Raw genomic sequence first — 19,228 nt, 5'->3', positions numbered from 1 at the left:
TAACCGCATATAATCTATAATATAAAATATTAATCTTTAAACATTAAAATAAACTATTGAAACAAAAATCAAAATAATAAACATAAAAAAGAATTTTTATAATAATTAAAAATAAAACTGATAACCACTATTTACTTGAGCTTAAAATCAAATAAATAAAAAAAACTTTTTAGTGTATGGATATCAAACTCTGTCTACACATAAGCAAATCCGTTATTGTATAAAATAAATTATACATGGTAACTAGTAATACATTAGAGATTATAAATTTTTTATACACCTGTTGTAATAATTACACACAATAAAAACTAATTTATAATAAATAACTTATTTAAAAAAAAAAAAAATTAATTTACAAATAACATTCTTATTTAAAACTATTACAACCCGTGTACATATTTCCAAATAGAACTTAAGAATAATGTTGGAGATCAAAATTAATACGGTAACAATGATTGAAATACTTCAACGAATTCAAGCCAAAAAAAATTCTGGTCCTATAAAATTTCCACATTTAGGAAAATCTTCGGGTACTTGAGGAATATTTCCAGTAGGATTTATCACTCTAAATATCAATGACAAGCCACTGGACCATTCGGAAGTTTTTTCACTCCTGAATAACCAATAACCTGAAACATACAATTAATTATTTTTATTAGCATATTATTTAAACAATAAAAAAAAAAAAAAATTATGCTATGAAAATATTAACTTTTATTGCTTGAAAGTTAAATTAATAAAGCTTACATTAACTTTTTAAAGATTCATTGAATGATGTTTATATTAAACTTAGTTTAGGGTGATTAAACTGAGAAAATCTTAGATATAATTTTATTTAAATATGTTTTTATATTTTTTTAATCTTAGGTAATTACTTTATTGGAAAATCAGTTATATTACCGTTTATGAAATGTGACTTAATTATTAAAATAAAAAAAAAAATAGAACAAGTGGGTACCGCTCTACTGTATAGAAAGTTTGAGTGGAATACTAGAATTCTGTAATGGGTATGTCTTAAATTTATTTTGATATTTCTATTAAAGTAACTTATTTTATTATTAGTATAACAGTAGGTTAATTAAATTTTTTCAAAAAATATTGCATTTATTATATTATTAATATTTAATAAATTTAATAATATATATATATTTATATCATATTATATTATACTTGTATAGTTAATAACTTTTAAGTCAATACCATCTAGCCATAAAATAAGTAGTGTGAATAGGTTTATGTTATAAATAAGTAAAACCTTAAAATCAATTTTTTGAAAACTTCATTAAGTATAGAAAAATATATAATTTACGTGCAAGTTTTAAGTCTCCATGATTAATGTTTTTGAATTATAAACAAAATAATTAACATCGTTATTTACATGTGATTTCGTCCAAATTTGAACTTCAAAATGTCTTTGAAAATAACAATGTTTACAAATATTTTATATTTACAGTTCCACTACTAGTTATTCACGAAGAATCTCATATTATAATTTTCAAATCTAAGATATAAAAATAAAAGTATATAATGAATTTCTAACAACGAAATTGTTTGCAAATTTCCGCGATTTTGACGAATTTTACTAAAATTTTTTAAGTTCAATATCCTATTTAAAAATATTTCCAAAATACGCTACCTTTTCAAATATTCTTGTAGATGTAGAACTAATGTAGTAGATACAAAATAGATTTTTTTTAAATAATTCTTAAAATGTTTATTTTATATGGGATAAATTAATATAATCATGGATAATTTATTATTATCTGAACCATATCTACACCATTAAAATTAGTATTTTAATCTAATTAGCTTTAGTTTAAAATTCAAATTGAATATTAAAAAAAAATTATCGAAAAAGATTAGTTATAATTTGAACTTTTCCTTTAATTAATATGAAAAAATATAATTATCAAATAAATTATTACCAATAATTATTTTACAATTGTTTTATCTATTAATAAATAATAATGGTTAAACTTTTTTTTAAGATATGATGACATTTTTTCTTTTATTTCTTTTATACGAGTTAAATATTTTAAGTTAATAAAAGTGATGATAAAAATCAAACTTAAAAAAAATATAATAAAACTAATCTAAAAAAAATGTAAAAGTATCTTTTTAATCTAATCTAAATGTGTTTAATGTTTAAAAGTTGAACAACTAAAGTTTCACACATTTTTAAAGTGCTCATAAATTCTCTCAAAGTTTGTGTAAAAGTGTATATTGTTTAAAAAAAATTTTTGAAATATTATAATAAAAATCCAAGATGGGATATAGAGTTTTCAAGCTTTGCACATATAGAATGGTGGTGTCTGCTGATATTTAATTTTAAAGTAATAAATGCCATTCCACAAAACTATACTGAATGAGACTTAATTGAAACTTTTTTTTTTCTAGTACTTCTTTATCATCTTCGACAGCAGTTTTACAAATACTTAAGTTTTTCCTAAAATTGGTAACAGTAAGCTAAAAGTTGAAAAAAAATTGACGAATTTCCATTTTAAATATACCATTTGGGTTTAATTTCTGGTCAATAAATTAAAACAGTACTACAAGAAACTAAATTAATACTCTTTACTAGGTACCAGTGAAAATTTTTTGTAATAAATAATAAAATTAAAAAACCAATAATTCATTCAAAATCTAAAAAATCAGATATATTTATTTATTACAGCCTAATTTTAATAATAGATTTGTAATTCTGTAAATAATAAATTTACAAGAATATTAAATCTAACGCTGTAACTATTTATTTAATTTTAAATATTTTAATATTTTTAAAACACATTTATAAATCACCTTTCATTTTATAACTATTTATAATCATAAAATGTTAAAAATATACATACCCCTCAATGTTCACGATAAAGAAATATTTACAGCTTAAAACATAATAACTTAAAAATGAAAAAAACTCATTGTATTTTTAATTTACCAAAAAAAAAAAAAATAATTTTTTAATAAATGTGAAATGTGCTATTAAAATTGTCGTCTTGAGCAATTCAATGGAATGACATTTTAAAACAAAAGCATTTATATAAATACAAGGTTTCGTTCTTTTATATATATCAATTTACAAAATATATGTTTATAAAGACCCTTCTTATATTAATAATTATTAATGTTTTTACTTAAGACGTGGTTTCCTTTTACATAAGATTGGAATCTTACTATTAAGGTTAGAGTTAGGTTAATGATAGATCATTACCCGGATTGTCAGCGATAAATCGTACAACAGATACACCTGCTGCTGGCACGACAACGGTGTTCTTCAACACCGACCTGTCAAGTTTCCTGTGAACTAAATGTGCATCACTGTCCAACTTCTTTGCATGATCCGCTGACTTGATGAATGCTTTGCTTTTCTGGCCGACTACGTAGAAACTATGTCCATGCAAATAAAACGAATGAGACCTATCCGTTTTAAACAGCGTATGCTCTAAGAAAAATATTCTCATTTTAATAAATTATTGTTATAGTTTTAAGTTTAGCAGTTTAACTCTGGGATAATCAGACAACAATATAAAATATATATTTTACATTTTAAAAGTTTTAAATATTCATATAAATATGTATAATATAATAATATGATTCATGAGAAATACAGTTGAAACAGATGTATTTATTTCATTTTTTTTTTATTAAAAATCAACATTTTCCTACTGATTTTTTTAATATTTTCAAATTAAAACACCAAACAAACAACTGTTGCATAATATATTACTTAGTTATTCTATAAATAATGCAAAATAAATCTATGCACAAATGTGTATTATAGTCGTAAAATATCGACCAATAACACAAATGACGGATGCTATATTATACATTATATTTTATATTTTATACGCGCTGACTATAAATGCATGTTACACTTGTATATTTAAGAAATCAAATTTCATATTATATTTTATACGTATAAGTTTCATCGTTACTCTTACAACATAACAAACACTGTAGCTAATTAAAATAAGTCCTGTAGTAGTCGGTTTGTGAAGACCACAAAACTTTCTCGATAACTTATTTACGTATTTATAACATATAGTTTAGTTCTCGAAACAGTCACATCATAGACTTTTGCTTATTAATGATTTGAATTGAGATACAATAAGAATATTATTTATATTATAATATTTTAGGACTGATTTAATCATAATACTATATGTGCGTGCGTGTGTTATATACCTGTATCGAAAATAACTAATTCTGTAGCAGAACCCAATGGTAAGTCAATGACATGCGTACACTCGCAAGATGTAATACTGGACTGACATTTGAGTGGCAAATTTTCTGCATTACATAATATCACATCTTCGGGCTGTTGCAATAGCAGTGGGGCAGAAGGTAGCACCATCGATATATTGTTAAAATTCGGCAATGACCAGATTCCTTCTGCAAAAGTTCGTAAGTTATCTGTTTATAGTCAAATCGACTGTTTGAGATTGTATTTTCATTTGTTCACTTACCACCAAGTTGATATTTAATCGAAGAAAATCCCAAATAAATTGTATTTTTCAATTTAACTGCAGACAACTCATAAGGTAAACTTGTTAGACTTGTAATAGACAAATGTCGATCCCCGTATTCAGTCTTTTTATAAATAAAAAATATTAAAATGATATAAGTTATTATGTTATAAGATAATAAGATTGGTGATGATATATCATACATATTTTTGGTCAAAATAATAAACTTCATGAGTACTAAATAGATTGTAAGTTATAACCTATAGATTAGTTTACTCTATAGCTATGTCTTTACTATTTCACTATTCGTGGATTCGACACATATTCTATTATAATTTAGAGCGATAATTACAAAAAAAAATAATACAATGAATCGATTAATCGATTAATCTAATACGAGTATACTTTGTAATAAATCAAATATTATACTTTTTGATTTAGGTAACATTCATTAATTATTTAATGTTTATTAAATTGTAAATTGTGCGGTTCAATTATATTGTTATTATCATCTATAGAAATTAATTATTACCACCAACATGAAAGTGCACAATCAGCTGGAGATAATATTATTCATGCTCGCTAGCAAAATTGAATGGACTAATAGTCTGTAAATGTGACTTGGGTAAACTCCAACATTATAATAATATAGAATAAAGAAAAATTCGTGTTTATGGAGCCTATTTTAACGATAGCTTATTTATTTACCAGATGTATAATAAAATCGTAGTTTGAATCACAACGGTTGATCATTAACCTATAGTGTCTGAAACGTTGTATATTAAAAAAAAGTTTCATAATCTATCAAATTCAAAAAGAAAAATTAAATATTATTTTTAGAGACTAATAAGTAATAATTACATTATGCGTGAGATATATAAAAATATTTCCATAATACTTAAAGATTAAAAAAATATATTTTGATTAAAAACATAAATATATTATATCAATGTAATATTATATATTTTTTCTAAAAATACGATTTATAAAGTACATTAAAGCATAAATTATTTACATAATTTATTGTTTATGACGTATAATAATTATTTTAATAACTTTAAAATATTTTATTTATTATATTTTTTTCTATTAACTCAACACATACTCACCGGTTCTACAAGATTTTTCGTATCTGGAATAATATTATGCAATGTCGAGTTGTATTGTATATACAATGTGTGTGTTTGATTAAAATTCTTACAGTGACCCTCTGAACTAACCGCCATATCAAAATTGTCTTGGTTTTTGCTTGTTGTTAAAATGAAGTCTAAAGTTTCACCTTTAATTGACAAACATAAGAATATTTTGAGTTAAATACATTTAACCATTTTATAAACTTGTTTGTTTAACATTTAACCTGGTTCAACTTGAATAACGTTAACTAGTTTAGGTTCAATCGCATGACCATCTACTGATACAACTGTTAAATGATGTTTATGTAGTTTTATCTCTATTGGACATTGCGAAACTCCTCCTGTATTTATTATTCTGAATCTGTATTTGCTATTGTTTTGTACGACGATTGACTAATATCAACAAAAAAAATCAATATATTTTTAATTTATCAATTTTGCAATTTAGGTAATAGTTGTATTTAATTATTCATGGCGTCTTGATAAATTGTGTTTTATTTTGATCAGTAGCCGCCGAATGTGAGAGCATATTTTACGCATATACATAATTTATAAAAAAAAATTAGTGGTGAGTGCATGTATGCATATATAATATGCTCTTAGGATATAAATTTGCCATTCACCAGAACTGTTTGGTATTAATATTATGAGTATTTGGTAAATATCTTTTAAACCTTCGAATATTAGGCAATAACCAGTATTAATAGGTGTGTGTTAGTTTTTTCTTACGTATAAGCAGTAAAAATTAACTATAACATTACCACTATAGTCATACGAATTTCTAATTAAACAACAAATTCGTCTATTAATTTAAATCTCTATAGATACTAATCATACGGTAAATTAATAGATGGTTTATATTGTTAGTTATTTAAAATACATTTAATCAGATATCTTCAATTATTTAATTTACCGTATTCGATGCGATTCCATTTATACGCATTTCATAGATATTATTTTGTGTGATTGCTGTATATTCTACAAGTAAAACTTGTGGAATTTCATCAAAGTCATAAATGGAGGCATGTGGTTCTTTTCGTTTGGACTGCTTCACTATAAATGCTCCAAACACTCTATCGGACAACTCGTCGCCTGTTTATAAATATATGATCATATGGATAATATTATAATGATTATAAATTATAAAGATTAGACATGGAAATTATAGCACACAATATAAATAAATAAATGTACATGCTTCCAGCGACTTTCTTTCCAAGTATACACAGTATTATATAGTATGTGAGCATAGAAAAGTGTACAAGTATAAATATATAAAAATCTATTATTAAAAACAAACATAGGAACAAGAATTTTGTTTTTTTGTTTTGTTGAATTTAATTGATAAGGTAGATGATATTAACATTAAAATTTTTATGATTTTTCGTGACAACAAAATTTAATTTAGTTCATATGAATTTTATTATTATGTTACCCGATAATATTTGCCACCAATGAGTTCCTGCTTGAGCAGCTCTAAATTTATATTGAAATGTAGTATGTGGTAGTATCGGACATTGTGTTACCATAGGAGCACCATCCATTACCGGAGTCTCTTTTTGCCACTGTCCTCTCCAGTGTACCGATACACTATGTCCTGGTATTCGGTTAACAACGTCTATTACCATTATATCGTTTTCACAAACCTGTAATTAAATAATATTTTTTATTATTTAAGGCTAAAACTCTAAAGTTAATGAATAAAATAATGATATATATTTTTTATTAAGAAATATTTATAAATACTGCGTTTTAGAATTTATCAATTGCACGTTTAAAAAAAAAAAACTTATTAATCTATCTACAATAGACTCTAAATCTACCTAACTAAAATCTATGAATATTATTTTGAAAATTGTAGTAAAACTTTTTATTAGTACATTCAAATTCTAATGTACGTTTGTTATTTGTAGTATTCCTCATATTTTTAATATTTTACCTACACCAACTCTATTAATTTTTAATACTTAGTTAACCATTTACAAGCTACTCATGTACCTCAAAAACTATAATTTAGTAATTTTATTTTTCTTATATTTATTATAGTTGTAATACTTTAGTATAATTAAAACTTTTATTAATAAGGTATTACTTATCAATATTATTATTATGTCACACTAGAATTTTTAATTTAGAATTTATACTATCTATAAATATTTTATAGATTAAACATTAATGATGTTTAAAGGCTAATAAAATAAGATTAAATTAATTTAATTAATTAACTAAATTTTAGATACTAAAGACTTGAGAGAAAAATCATCCAGTAATGGAATTTTGTGACATGGAGTGGAGGAGGACACGCCAGGTTGTTTTAAGCACCTTCTGAGGTCACTAAGAATAGTGAAAACAGAGACTTCTAAAATCATGGGGTTGTGGAAGACTGGAGTATAAACGTTTGTAAAATACTTTGGCAACATTTTCTGCTATTGGGGACTAGAGTAAGAGATTCTTATGAAAAGTATCGTTTAAGACATATTATAGGCTTAAGGTTATTTTACGAAGAAATTTAGATTGTATTAATGTTGATGGATTTGGCATACATGATTAAATATTATACTATAATTAAAAATTTAATTTATCATTATTATTATTATGAATATTCCAATGCATATGTTACTGTTTTTAATTGATGATAAAATGTATTTATAACTGTTATGTTAGTTTAAATGACAAAATGTATCAGTAAAACTTTTAACAAAAAAAAAAAAAAATCGCAATAATAAAATATTAGTAAAATTTTTATATTCTGAAATAATATGATTTAGTTAATTTATGAAAAAATACAAATATTTTTAATGCCCAAAAAATAATATTATAAAACATAAAATGGACACCACTTATACATTGTGTAATTAGTATTTAATAATTATAAAACTTAACAGATAAAAAATATTGCTATTGGTATGATACTTCGTTAAACTTCCGAATAAAAGAGATGTATATAATGTATTTTACAAATGTATAAATATTAAAAAACACGTCATACTTATCATACCGTGTATTTCTATATACGTGAAATATTAATATTGTATATAATATATATTATTATATATTATTGTGTTTTATTTAGTTCCCGACAAATATAACTTATAGATATTAAGTATTTTAAAATTATTTAATTATTCAACAAATTAGATAGGGTAATTAAATTATTAAACATACTCTTATAGATGGACCAGGAACTTGTCTATTAGCAGTAATAATTTTCTCTGAAAATCCATTGCAATAAATGTCATGTAGGCATTCCGTTTGATTATTGAAGGAACACTTTTGACAATCGCTAAAACATGATTATTTTATCAATTAATTTAACATAACTTACTCCTTAAATAAGTAATACTAATTTTAAGACACGTACAATAATATATACACTTTCTACACACATAGAAAGCACTATATTAAATATAATAATTATATAACTATGAATTAAATAAAAATATTTTGACTTTACATGGATTTTAAATTTGATATTCAAAATGACGCAACACCCGTGTGTCGTATACATCTTAGGTTATACTTTCAACATAGCAAATTTACATTTAGCAGAACCAATTTTAATAACCAACTCTTAAAATTATATTAACGTAAAAACGAATGTGTAAACAATAATAATATTCATACTTTTCAATTTTATAATAGATTAATTCACTCTAATCACTAATAAGTAATAACAAATTGACACAAAGTATTTACATTTTAAAAATAAATAGTAAAGCAATAAATTATATAAAAATATTATACTAAATAATTTTTTACTTTTGAATATTTTGAGCCTCCAGCACAATTTTATATCTGCAAATTAGCGGCCAATCCAATTCATGACATTCTCTATCACAATTTTGTTTTGTAGTTTCTAAAAAAGTATTATAAATATTGTTATGATTTTTATTTAACTGTCTTTATAACTTTATAATTATACTAAAATCTTAAAACTACCTAATACTTATGCAGTTATGCCCAATAATTAACATCATATCATATTATGCGTGTATTGCATAATTCGTTAATTGTTTTCATTAAATTTTTAACAAAACAGTAACTACTTTTTATCACTATTTTACTATAGTGGTTGTAAGTACTTACTTGGTAACTCCGTATTCCATAAAACTAACCCAGTAATCGCAACTACGCCTAACACTAAAGAAATTCTACTTTTAAAACTTTTTAACTGTCTTACCGAAGCCATACTTCACTACACTCTAGCTCGTACACATGTATAATGCGCTATCCTCGGAAAACGACTATTGCCACAATTTCCCTTTAGATGAATACTATATGAATGTATGAATACCTATCTAACATTTGTACTACAAATTTGATGCATTGTTAAGTCTTAACTTTCTCCCACTAATTATTTTACTATTTTCAAATCACAATACCGCAAATAAAAAACTAATGCACCTATAGTACGTTGTATTATATGATTATTTTAGATACAATACAAACACAATTTATACATAAATGTGTACTACGAGTATATTATTATAAAATTACATAAGAAAATTAGTTCTTATACACATTACACATACGTAGACTGAAAATACATACTATACTTATCCCTTAAGAGAAAACAAATTTAATATAATATAATAACATATATATTCTTTAAGAGTGGCGTATCCAGAATTATTTTAGAGAGAGACAGATGCTGTCTAACATTTTACCAAAAAGAAAAAATCGACCATTTATTTAATGTTTTTAATGCAAATAACTTTTTTAATTTTTAGTCAGTCATTAAGTTAGTACATATTATGTATATAATAATAAGTATTCTATGGTATTACTGTATAAGTCATATTTTAGTATAAATTCATATATAAGAATAAATAATATAAATCTTTAAAAAAAAATAATAGCAAATACGGCTAATGGCCGCCTGTAACCCTCCCCCCTGGATACGCCAGAGTTCTTTAGTGTTACAACATAACAAACACGATAATTTTCATAAAAAAAATTGCAATTAGGTAATTGATTTGTAAATCAGCTATTATAAAAATAATCTATTTTCATTTTATAATTTATCGTAGGTATCTAATATCTATTAAGATATTGAATAAATGCTCAAATCACATCACGGTCAAACATGTGTGGTTTTTTTTTTTTAATTTATATTTTTATTTTAACCTTGAATGCCTTACTTGACTTACCCTGTTGTTACATGTGGCATAATTAGACATCTACTTCAGCCCTCTAGTATAAAGAAGCACCGTAGTCATAATAAGTTGTAAAATAGAACATAATATACGCTCACACCCTAAATCTCGATCTTTAAAATGTATGGTGAAAAAACCGTTTCTAATGCTTATTTAGGTATTCGTATTTCAATAAAACAATATTATTGTACTACACCAATAATATTTGTACTCTTTTGTTGGTCAGTTTAAAATAAAAATCGTAATATTACTAATTGTATTAATTAAAAACAAAATTGTATACAACATGTAATATTTTTATTCAATAGATAAAATTTTAAAAATAAATTTTAACAATAATTATTATATTATTATTTTTTTATTTATTAATTTAATAGGCACATATGTAGTACATATAGTTATTTAATAACTTAACAGTATGTATACACAAAATGGTTAAAATATGTGTACCTATTTTTCCAAATCTTATTAATGTGTGCGATTGAAAAAGAAGAAATTAATTGTAAAAGTAAACGTTCAATAGCTAATACAATAGATTACATATATAATGCATATAATTATGTACCTATGTATTAATACTTAAGTACAATCAATAATCCAAATTAAAATACATGATTTATCGATTCAACGTAAAATTATTTTGTATTGTTAAAATATAAGTTATTATACTAGATTTCATTAAAATATTCATTAATCATCAAGATATATTCTTTTTCATATATCAATAAGTTGTCAAAAATAGCCTTTAGAACCATATCAATGTATATAATTCGCTATAAAATATTATTCTCCTTAATTTTGAGTTTTTTTTTGATAAAACAAAATTAATTTATAATAGTAAATAATATCTTATGGTACTGATTTAAATATTTCAATCAAACTTGATTTTACACTTGGCTATTTTCGTTTTAGAACTTCAAAATTGTTTGATTAATATAATTATATTATAATGTATTAATTCAATATTTGGAAGGAACGAGTTCCGAAGGGAACGAATTCCGTTTTAACCAAAACCCGTTGAACTAATTAATTTTTATAAAAAAAGAACGAATTTTTCTTTATAAAAAATATTCCATTTAGCATAAATTAAATAGGTGTATACTAATTTCATTAAGTGTGAACGTGCTTTTAATTTTATGAACAATTAAATAACTAAAAAAATGAATTGCTTACAAATGCATAAGAACCTCCAGTAAAATTATTTAAACCAAATTCTTAGGTTTCATCTTGTACCTACACGTACAGTGAAAAAATACCCACCAACAAATAATTTTGTCCTAAAAAAAAATAAACTAAAAAAGTAAGCCATAGTTACGAATATGATTATAATTTATAACTGCATTCAATGAAATACAATGTTAAAAAATAACAAAAAAAAATATATATATATATGGATATAACTTTAATTAATCACTGTGAAAAAATATTTATTTCAATTTTTTGCTAAAAATATTTAGCGCTTATAAATATTGGGGTAGATATTACTGAATTATTCGTTTGGGGATTGATTGCTGGAAGGATGTATGGAGTCGAAACAGATCTCTTATATGTGTTAATGTTAAATAATTTTTCACCTATTAGAATTTAGAACGCCGTTTTTAAACCAATAATTGAAATTTCTATTTTTTTCCCAATTCAAACACTATGTGTAATATGTATGACACCTATATATTATGCTTTTGTCTTTCAAAAATATATACATCATCTGCATAAATACACAAAAAATATACTTAAGTTTCTCTTCGATATTGGTTTGAGTATAAATATATAATTAAATAACTATTATATTAAAAAAGATTTTATGGCATATCTACATTCTACTTAGTAGATTAACACATTCATTAATGATAAAAAAAAACTGTAACTAAAACAAGAAAACGTACATAAAAATTTAACTTATTCCATGGATTTTAATTTATGTAAACTTTAAGCTAAAATAAAGGACGATTTTTTTAATGGAACAAATTAATTTTGGTATAAAAATATTTTTAAATTCTTCTAATATTATTTATTTTTAATATCCTAGCTCATTCATATAAACCTATATTTTTTTTTATAAAACCTAATATACTTTTTTTCATTACTAACGAATACACGCTATTTTGATTGGTTAATGCAATCAAATAATTATTTTATTCTTCATAAAATTTTTATTTATATAAAAATACAAATATTAACAAATATTGCAATCGGTACCTACTAAGAAAATTAATAATGTTAAAAATCCTTAACAATCTATGATTGAGTTTAAAATAAGTACATCTCTCTAAGTGGTTAGCATAATAATTGATGGCCTTAGTACCTATATGAGGTAGCTAGGTCCCCCATAAACACAGAAATTATTAAATTAATAAACAGTTATGCTAGAAAGAGTGATACTAAAGAATTTTTTTTCATATACTAAATCAAATTATTTTTCACATAGATATAATTTAAATTTTAAAAAATTTTCAATATTTTTTAATACAATAATAAAGGTCTTTTGTCCTACCAACTTGTACATTCCTAAGAAGCCCCTAGGTCTGGTGGTCTCTTGCTAAGTACATCACTGATCTCTCTCTTTCTCATACGAATTTTGCACAGATTTTAATTAATGTACATTCTCTATGTCCTTGTGATATCTGATTTAATTTCCATTGAACTCATACCACGTTATGAAATGTTTTATTACAAATCAACAGTTTAATATCATAGTATTAATAGTATTATTTACTAAAGAATATAGGTACTATAGATGGTGGCTTTATAGATTGTGGCGTATAGTTATTAAGTATTGTATTTTTGATGAGCGATTCAAATTGCAATCATAGCTTTCACTAGTTTGTTAATATGACTCTAATGATATTTTCACCAGACTTTAAAACGTTTGAATTAATATAGTTTGTAATAAATATCTAATATCTTTTGTCACTATGGCTTTCTCAAATCTCGATACCCATCTATATATAAGGATATAATAGATATTTAAACTCAAAACCTTGTTCTTTATTATAAAATAATAAAAATACAAAATAAATAATAGTTATTGAATGATAATCATAGTCATTTATAATAAATTAATAAATAACATCGATGGGATGACCATCAATGTGTATTATGTTCCTGTTGACAAAGTATTGAAATAAATAAGGAACGTCAAACGTGAATGACCAGGCGTTTAAGTCGCAGTATATTTTACCTTGACTAAATTAACTAAGTACTTAGTTTAAAGTATATATTCAAGGAAAATTATGTATATAAGTATATAATATATAACATATAAAAAATGTAGCTATATAGGTAACCAAACTTTTATTAGATCCACTCAATTATCTCACTTCAATATAATTTATATTATGCTTTCAACTTTGAAGTATATTATAAATGTATATCATAATATTATTGCATAATGCAACACCGAAACATAGAATATAAAATATTTAAGTTAATTAAGTATGTTTATTTTAATATCTATTACTACATATTGTACATAATACATACTATATTTACATTTATACCAATTATCTATGTATTAAACACGTAGAAATCTCAATAATTTAAAATTACTTATTATAACACCTAATATCAATTTAAGCCATTTATTTTTATACTTAAATGCTTGCATACATTTTATTATAAACTATTATATAGTTATTTAGTATAAAATATACGAAATGAACAACACCATTAACTATTAAAGATATAAATATTTAAAATGTATATAAATACATAATAATTATAATTACCAAAATCGGGAATAGGCGTATAATAGATGATAGTGACCACAACTGATAAAAGACCAACTAAAACAGATAACCGTAGCATGCAAACGCACAGAAGATTACTTTCAGTCATTTTTTATTTTATTTTAAATTCACAGGTTAGGCTTAAATCGAAGTATAAAAAATATGATTATTTCAAACACTAACACTACCTTACTTTAGTTTTATTCGTAAATTACTATCAATTGTCATATACATAAAATCAATTTTGTTTCGACCAGTCGTAATTATATTATTATTATTTCACTTGTTAACGCATTAAGCAAGAGCGACTCACTAGTGAAACTTCGACGTGATGCCTGAAGACTGGACCATGTTACACGAGAATATAAAAGTAGGCCAATGGTACAAACTGCAAACTATTACATCAATATCCAATTATACAACGATATATTATACACCAACTGCCGAATACATTCAATGGCGACGTTTACAACAAATGACTTATATTAATTATCAAGCCAAAACAAACACGTGTTAATTATTATTGTGAATATACACTTGACTATAAAGTACTTACAAGTAATTGAGATAAAATTAATTTCAAATCTTAATTAATATTTTTAATTTTTATGTAAGTAACATAATTTTTTTTTTTTAATAATATATTATTTATTTATTTACAAATATAAACAAAAGTTATTTTAGATTTTGTTCAAAGCTTGCGAGGATGCTAATATATTGATTTCTGAAATAATCGGAACATATAAGTTCGTAATTTGTTTTTCACTTCCCAAATACCTAGTTAAAACTTTTTTAAGAGATAGTGATAAACATCAATATTAGGAAAAGCGCGAAAGCCCTAAATATTTACAGTATTTGAAAAACCTTCTAATTTGGCCTAGAGTAACGGATAGCTTGGATAAATAATTTAACTCGTATAATTACACTTACACAACATATAATTGTTAAAACAAGGACTATTATTTGCATATTTATTCTGCAGATTTTTTTTATTGTATACATTAAAGAATATTAGTAATAGCAAAATACTTACAACACAATATTAAGAATAAAAATTTAAAAGCTATAAAAGCATATAAATTGTAATTAATATAACGTGATTTAGGTACTCGTGCATTGATGTCTTGTGACAAGATTTATTTTTTGTTTTCGTTTGGTAATAAAATGACGACTTTTAGACGTTATCATACTTTACATAATACATAAAATGTACACTAATGTGTATAGGTACTACATAATGATAAAAAAATTTAAGTCCCTACAATTAATGTTTTTTTTTTTTTTATTAGAATGAAATTTCTTAAATTGTTTTTTTTTTTTCTGTTTAATATTCAATTTTGTCGGAATACATTTTTAATGTATATAAAAAAGTGCTTATAGTTTTTGATATTTTTAAAATGCTGTAAGGCCAACTTATGAAGAATCTTGTATTAAGTTTTTAAATAAAAAAATTAAAGAATTTTCGACTTCAAAATTATTTTACATATTTTCTTGATTATAATGGTATTTTTCAAAATCGAAAAACATTTTTAAAAGAAAATCGCTTAAGTATAAGTAATAAGTCCTATGTATTATCGATATTTGGAAATGTATACATGAATAAAATTATAAGAGACATATGTTGTTTAATTTTAAAACTTTGTAGTCTACTAAAAATATTATTATCGTTATTTATAGAAAAAAGTTTTCAAACATTTCAAATGCTTAAAACAAAATTATTATAAATATATTTAAAATGATAATTTAAATAATAAAAAATAGTTTGTTTTAATTTTCTATGAATAATATTTTTTAATTGATATCAAAATAACAAAAATTATATATAGATATTAGTGTAGGTGCATACTGTTTACCATAAACTATAAATATTATATCAAAACGAGCAATAAAAAGCATTTTCCTATTTCATATTTTAAATCGTAATAACATAACATAAATGTTCATTGCATTTTGCGTTTCTGTTAGATTTTAAGTCAATCCAAAAAAAGAGGCAAAATCTTAAATTCCAAACTCTACAGGTAATAACTTACTAAATTTGTAACTAACTATAACTTCAAAATTAATGATTTAGGTACGTAAATATTTTTTGCCCCATCGTTCTTAACTTGTTGAAATACATTTTTCAAAATAATATAAAATATATTAAAATATACACATTATGGCATTATGACACCTAAAATGAATTTGGTCCATTTTGTGATTTATTTATTTATTTATTTTAACTAAGTTTTTTTAACGATTTATTTATTATTAAGTCAAAATATATAATTTATAATTTTTTATAATTTTTTTTTATAATTTTTAGATTCTGACGAAGTTCTAAACGAGGAGAAGACTTTACTGTATATTAATATATGTATTATATTTTACAAGATCACATTCAAAAATTCCAGAAAAGGTTTGTGGATTACATTAAAAAATATATATATAATAAAAATTGTAAGACGCCTATTTTGCATTAATTGCAAATTTTTAACCGTTATTAGTATATTATTATCTAATTGACAATGGTCTTGAATCGTAATTATTACAGTATTTTTGATAATAATTAACTTTATTAATTATTACTTATGTAATAGAATGCTTTCTATTAATTTAATGTCCTAATGTGTAAGCAGTGTTGTAATCTTTAAATCTTCTAAAAAAAAAAAATACAAATATTACCTACATCTATGTATACATTAGACGTATTATCTAGGTTACAAAAATAACCCAATAATTTTATAAATTATGATTACAATGTTATTATCGCATTATTTTGAATAAGTTTTAAAAACACATTTTTTTAATGAACTCTTATGTATTTAATATTATTATTTAATGAACTAAGTACAACCTACACATCTATGACTTGTTTTATGTCATAAAAAATTAACAAAAAATTAGATTATGGTTTCGATTTTAATGAATAAATTATTTTTTACTCCTAGTTTTTTCATTCAATTATGCCGCTGCGTATAGGTAAGGTATACTAAACTACTTTATCCTTAAAGTACCATTAGTACCAAATTATTTTTAAATAAAAGTTAAAGGAAGTCGCACTGTTGTATAATAGTAATATAGGCTTTGAGTATACCTTATCATTATAAATTTTAATAGATTGTAAACAATTTGAATTCTAATTATTCACGATAAATCATTACAATATACGAAAAATGATTCTGTAAGAAGGATTCTTATGCTCGACCTCTATTTCTAAAGATATTTTATAATTAATTAAAATCTTTCTTTAGTATAGTTATAGGCTAGTAATCTGTGTCATAAAAATTGGCGGTTGACCACTACGTACCAAGCAGACTATTACATTTGTTGTAGTGGTTATCAAACAATGATACAATTTGCCGCGCTTTTTAAAATGTGTACGTTTATATATCTCATTACAATATTCATTAATGGGCGATTATAAATTATAATCGTATATTATGATATAATACCTCCTATCTCAAAAAAGTAAAATGTTCAAGAAATACTAAAACGTGAACATTGACAACAATAGTGTCAATAGAATAGATACACATTTCCGTTCCAAACTAAAAATGGATGGTCGCATAGAATTTTAGAATGAGAACCATTGTCTACAATCTACAGTCTATGGTCTATCTCTATACTCTATACGATGAGGTAAGTTTCAGGGAACGGCGGCGGACAGCCGCCAATTTCGTGACGCAGACTAAAGAAAACTTATTTTAGCCGAAAATATCACTCAGTATTATATTTAATATCTAATAATAATAATAATTAACCACAATTCCGTGTCTACCACCAACTATAAAACAGTGTCACTGTGTTTGGGTTCGTTGTAAAAATAGCTCAAAATGAGTAAATATTTTAAGAATATGATTGTTTATAAACAATATAAACATAATAAACCATAGTAGCATTAGTAGCCAGTAAGCATCTAATTTTAGTTACAGTTGAATTTTTCAAATTCCAACAATGAAATCGATTAATGTTTTTGGAAATGATACAATAAAATATCATAAATCATTTCTACTTATGAAATCCAATTTTGATAAATTTTGGATTTCAAACGCTAATAAAAATTACCGAATGACTCAATAATAATTAACACTAAATTTTTTCTTGTCCCAGATAAATTACTTTTATTATCTTATAACTAGTTTTAAGTTATAACACATAACTTATGTATACTATGAAGTATTGCATACAATTTTCAATTTTAAGTACAAAATATATTGTATATTATTTAATCTATTTTGTAGTTCAAGTACCTACAATGGTAAAAATTATATTGAGTTTCAATTAATCGTACCAATAGGTTTTTTATCAACTATTCTAGTAAATATATTATAATTTAATAAATAACTACTGTATTTGAAACGATTGACTAAGTAAATTCATATTAATAATGTCTTAATAATATTATTTATAAATTATAATATTTATTTTTTTATTTTTTTATAGTATATTTCACTTCATCATATGATGGTCTAGACAACGACCGTATTTCGTGCTACGCGCCTACGCCACTGATATAATATAAATTATAATATAGATTATAGGTAAACATGGTAACATATTGTATAACAAGGTTTCTCTGGTTTTTCATACTTGGTTATCAGTTCATCCAAACAATCGTGTTCAGTTTGTGCATTCGGCGCACTGAAAATATCATACAGCTGATAAGGGAAAAACATGTGCACATGAACCGAATATTTTTATGTACGATAATAATATACTTTGTATAGTTAGTATTTACGAGTTATGTTATTAATAATAATTTCATATAA

General features: G+C 23.6%; 1 protein-coding gene and 1 long non-coding RNA gene across 3 annotated transcripts; one reads left to right on the top strand and one right to left on the bottom strand.

Annotated features, from left to right (window-relative positions):
• Nucleotides 1–150: 150 nt before the first annotated feature.
• LOC112598597 (laccase-6-like) lies at nucleotides 151–14,801 on the bottom strand. 2 transcript variants are annotated; one of them, XM_025345132.1, is made up of 11 exons: nucleotides 9,683–9,805; nucleotides 9,356–9,452; nucleotides 8,762–8,879; nucleotides 7,032–7,242; nucleotides 6,510–6,688; nucleotides 5,821–5,989; nucleotides 5,573–5,742; nucleotides 4,464–4,587; nucleotides 4,183–4,389; nucleotides 3,209–3,439; nucleotides 151–629 (listed from the first exon to the last, which is right to left on the bottom strand). In XM_025345132.1, the coding sequence occupies exons 1-11, from the start codon at nucleotides 9,783–9,785 to the stop codon at nucleotides 475–477; spliced, it is 1,764 nt and encodes a 587-aa protein (XP_025200917.1). In that variant the 5' UTR covers nucleotides 9,786–9,805; the 3' UTR covers nucleotides 151–474. The 2 variants fall into 2 exon arrangements, with proteins under 2 accessions (XP_025200917.1, XP_025200915.1); XM_025345130.1 differs by lacking the exon at nucleotides 9,683–9,805 and adding an exon at nucleotides 14,478–14,801 and having other exon boundaries at nucleotides 153–629.
• A 139-nt stretch (nucleotides 14,802–14,940) lies between these two features.
• Nucleotides 14,941–19,208, top strand: LOC112598614. Its single transcript, XR_003114899.1, has 3 exons — nucleotides 14,941–15,035; nucleotides 16,783–16,875; nucleotides 18,903–19,208. It is a non-coding gene; the product is annotated as an uncharacterized LOC112598614 (long non-coding RNA).
• Nucleotides 19,209–19,228: the final 20 nt, after the last annotated feature.

The sequence above is a fragment of the Melanaphis sacchari genome, unplaced genomic scaffold (genome assembly GCF_002803265.2).
Source record: "Melanaphis sacchari strain LSU unplaced genomic scaffold, SCAv2.0 Contig0_pilon_pilon, whole genome shotgun sequence".
In the NCBI taxonomy this organism is placed as follows: Eukaryota; Metazoa; Arthropoda; class Insecta; order Hemiptera; family Aphididae; genus Melanaphis; species Melanaphis sacchari.
Note: the sequence above shows the minus strand (reverse complement) of the source record. Positions and strands in the feature narration are given on the sequence as shown.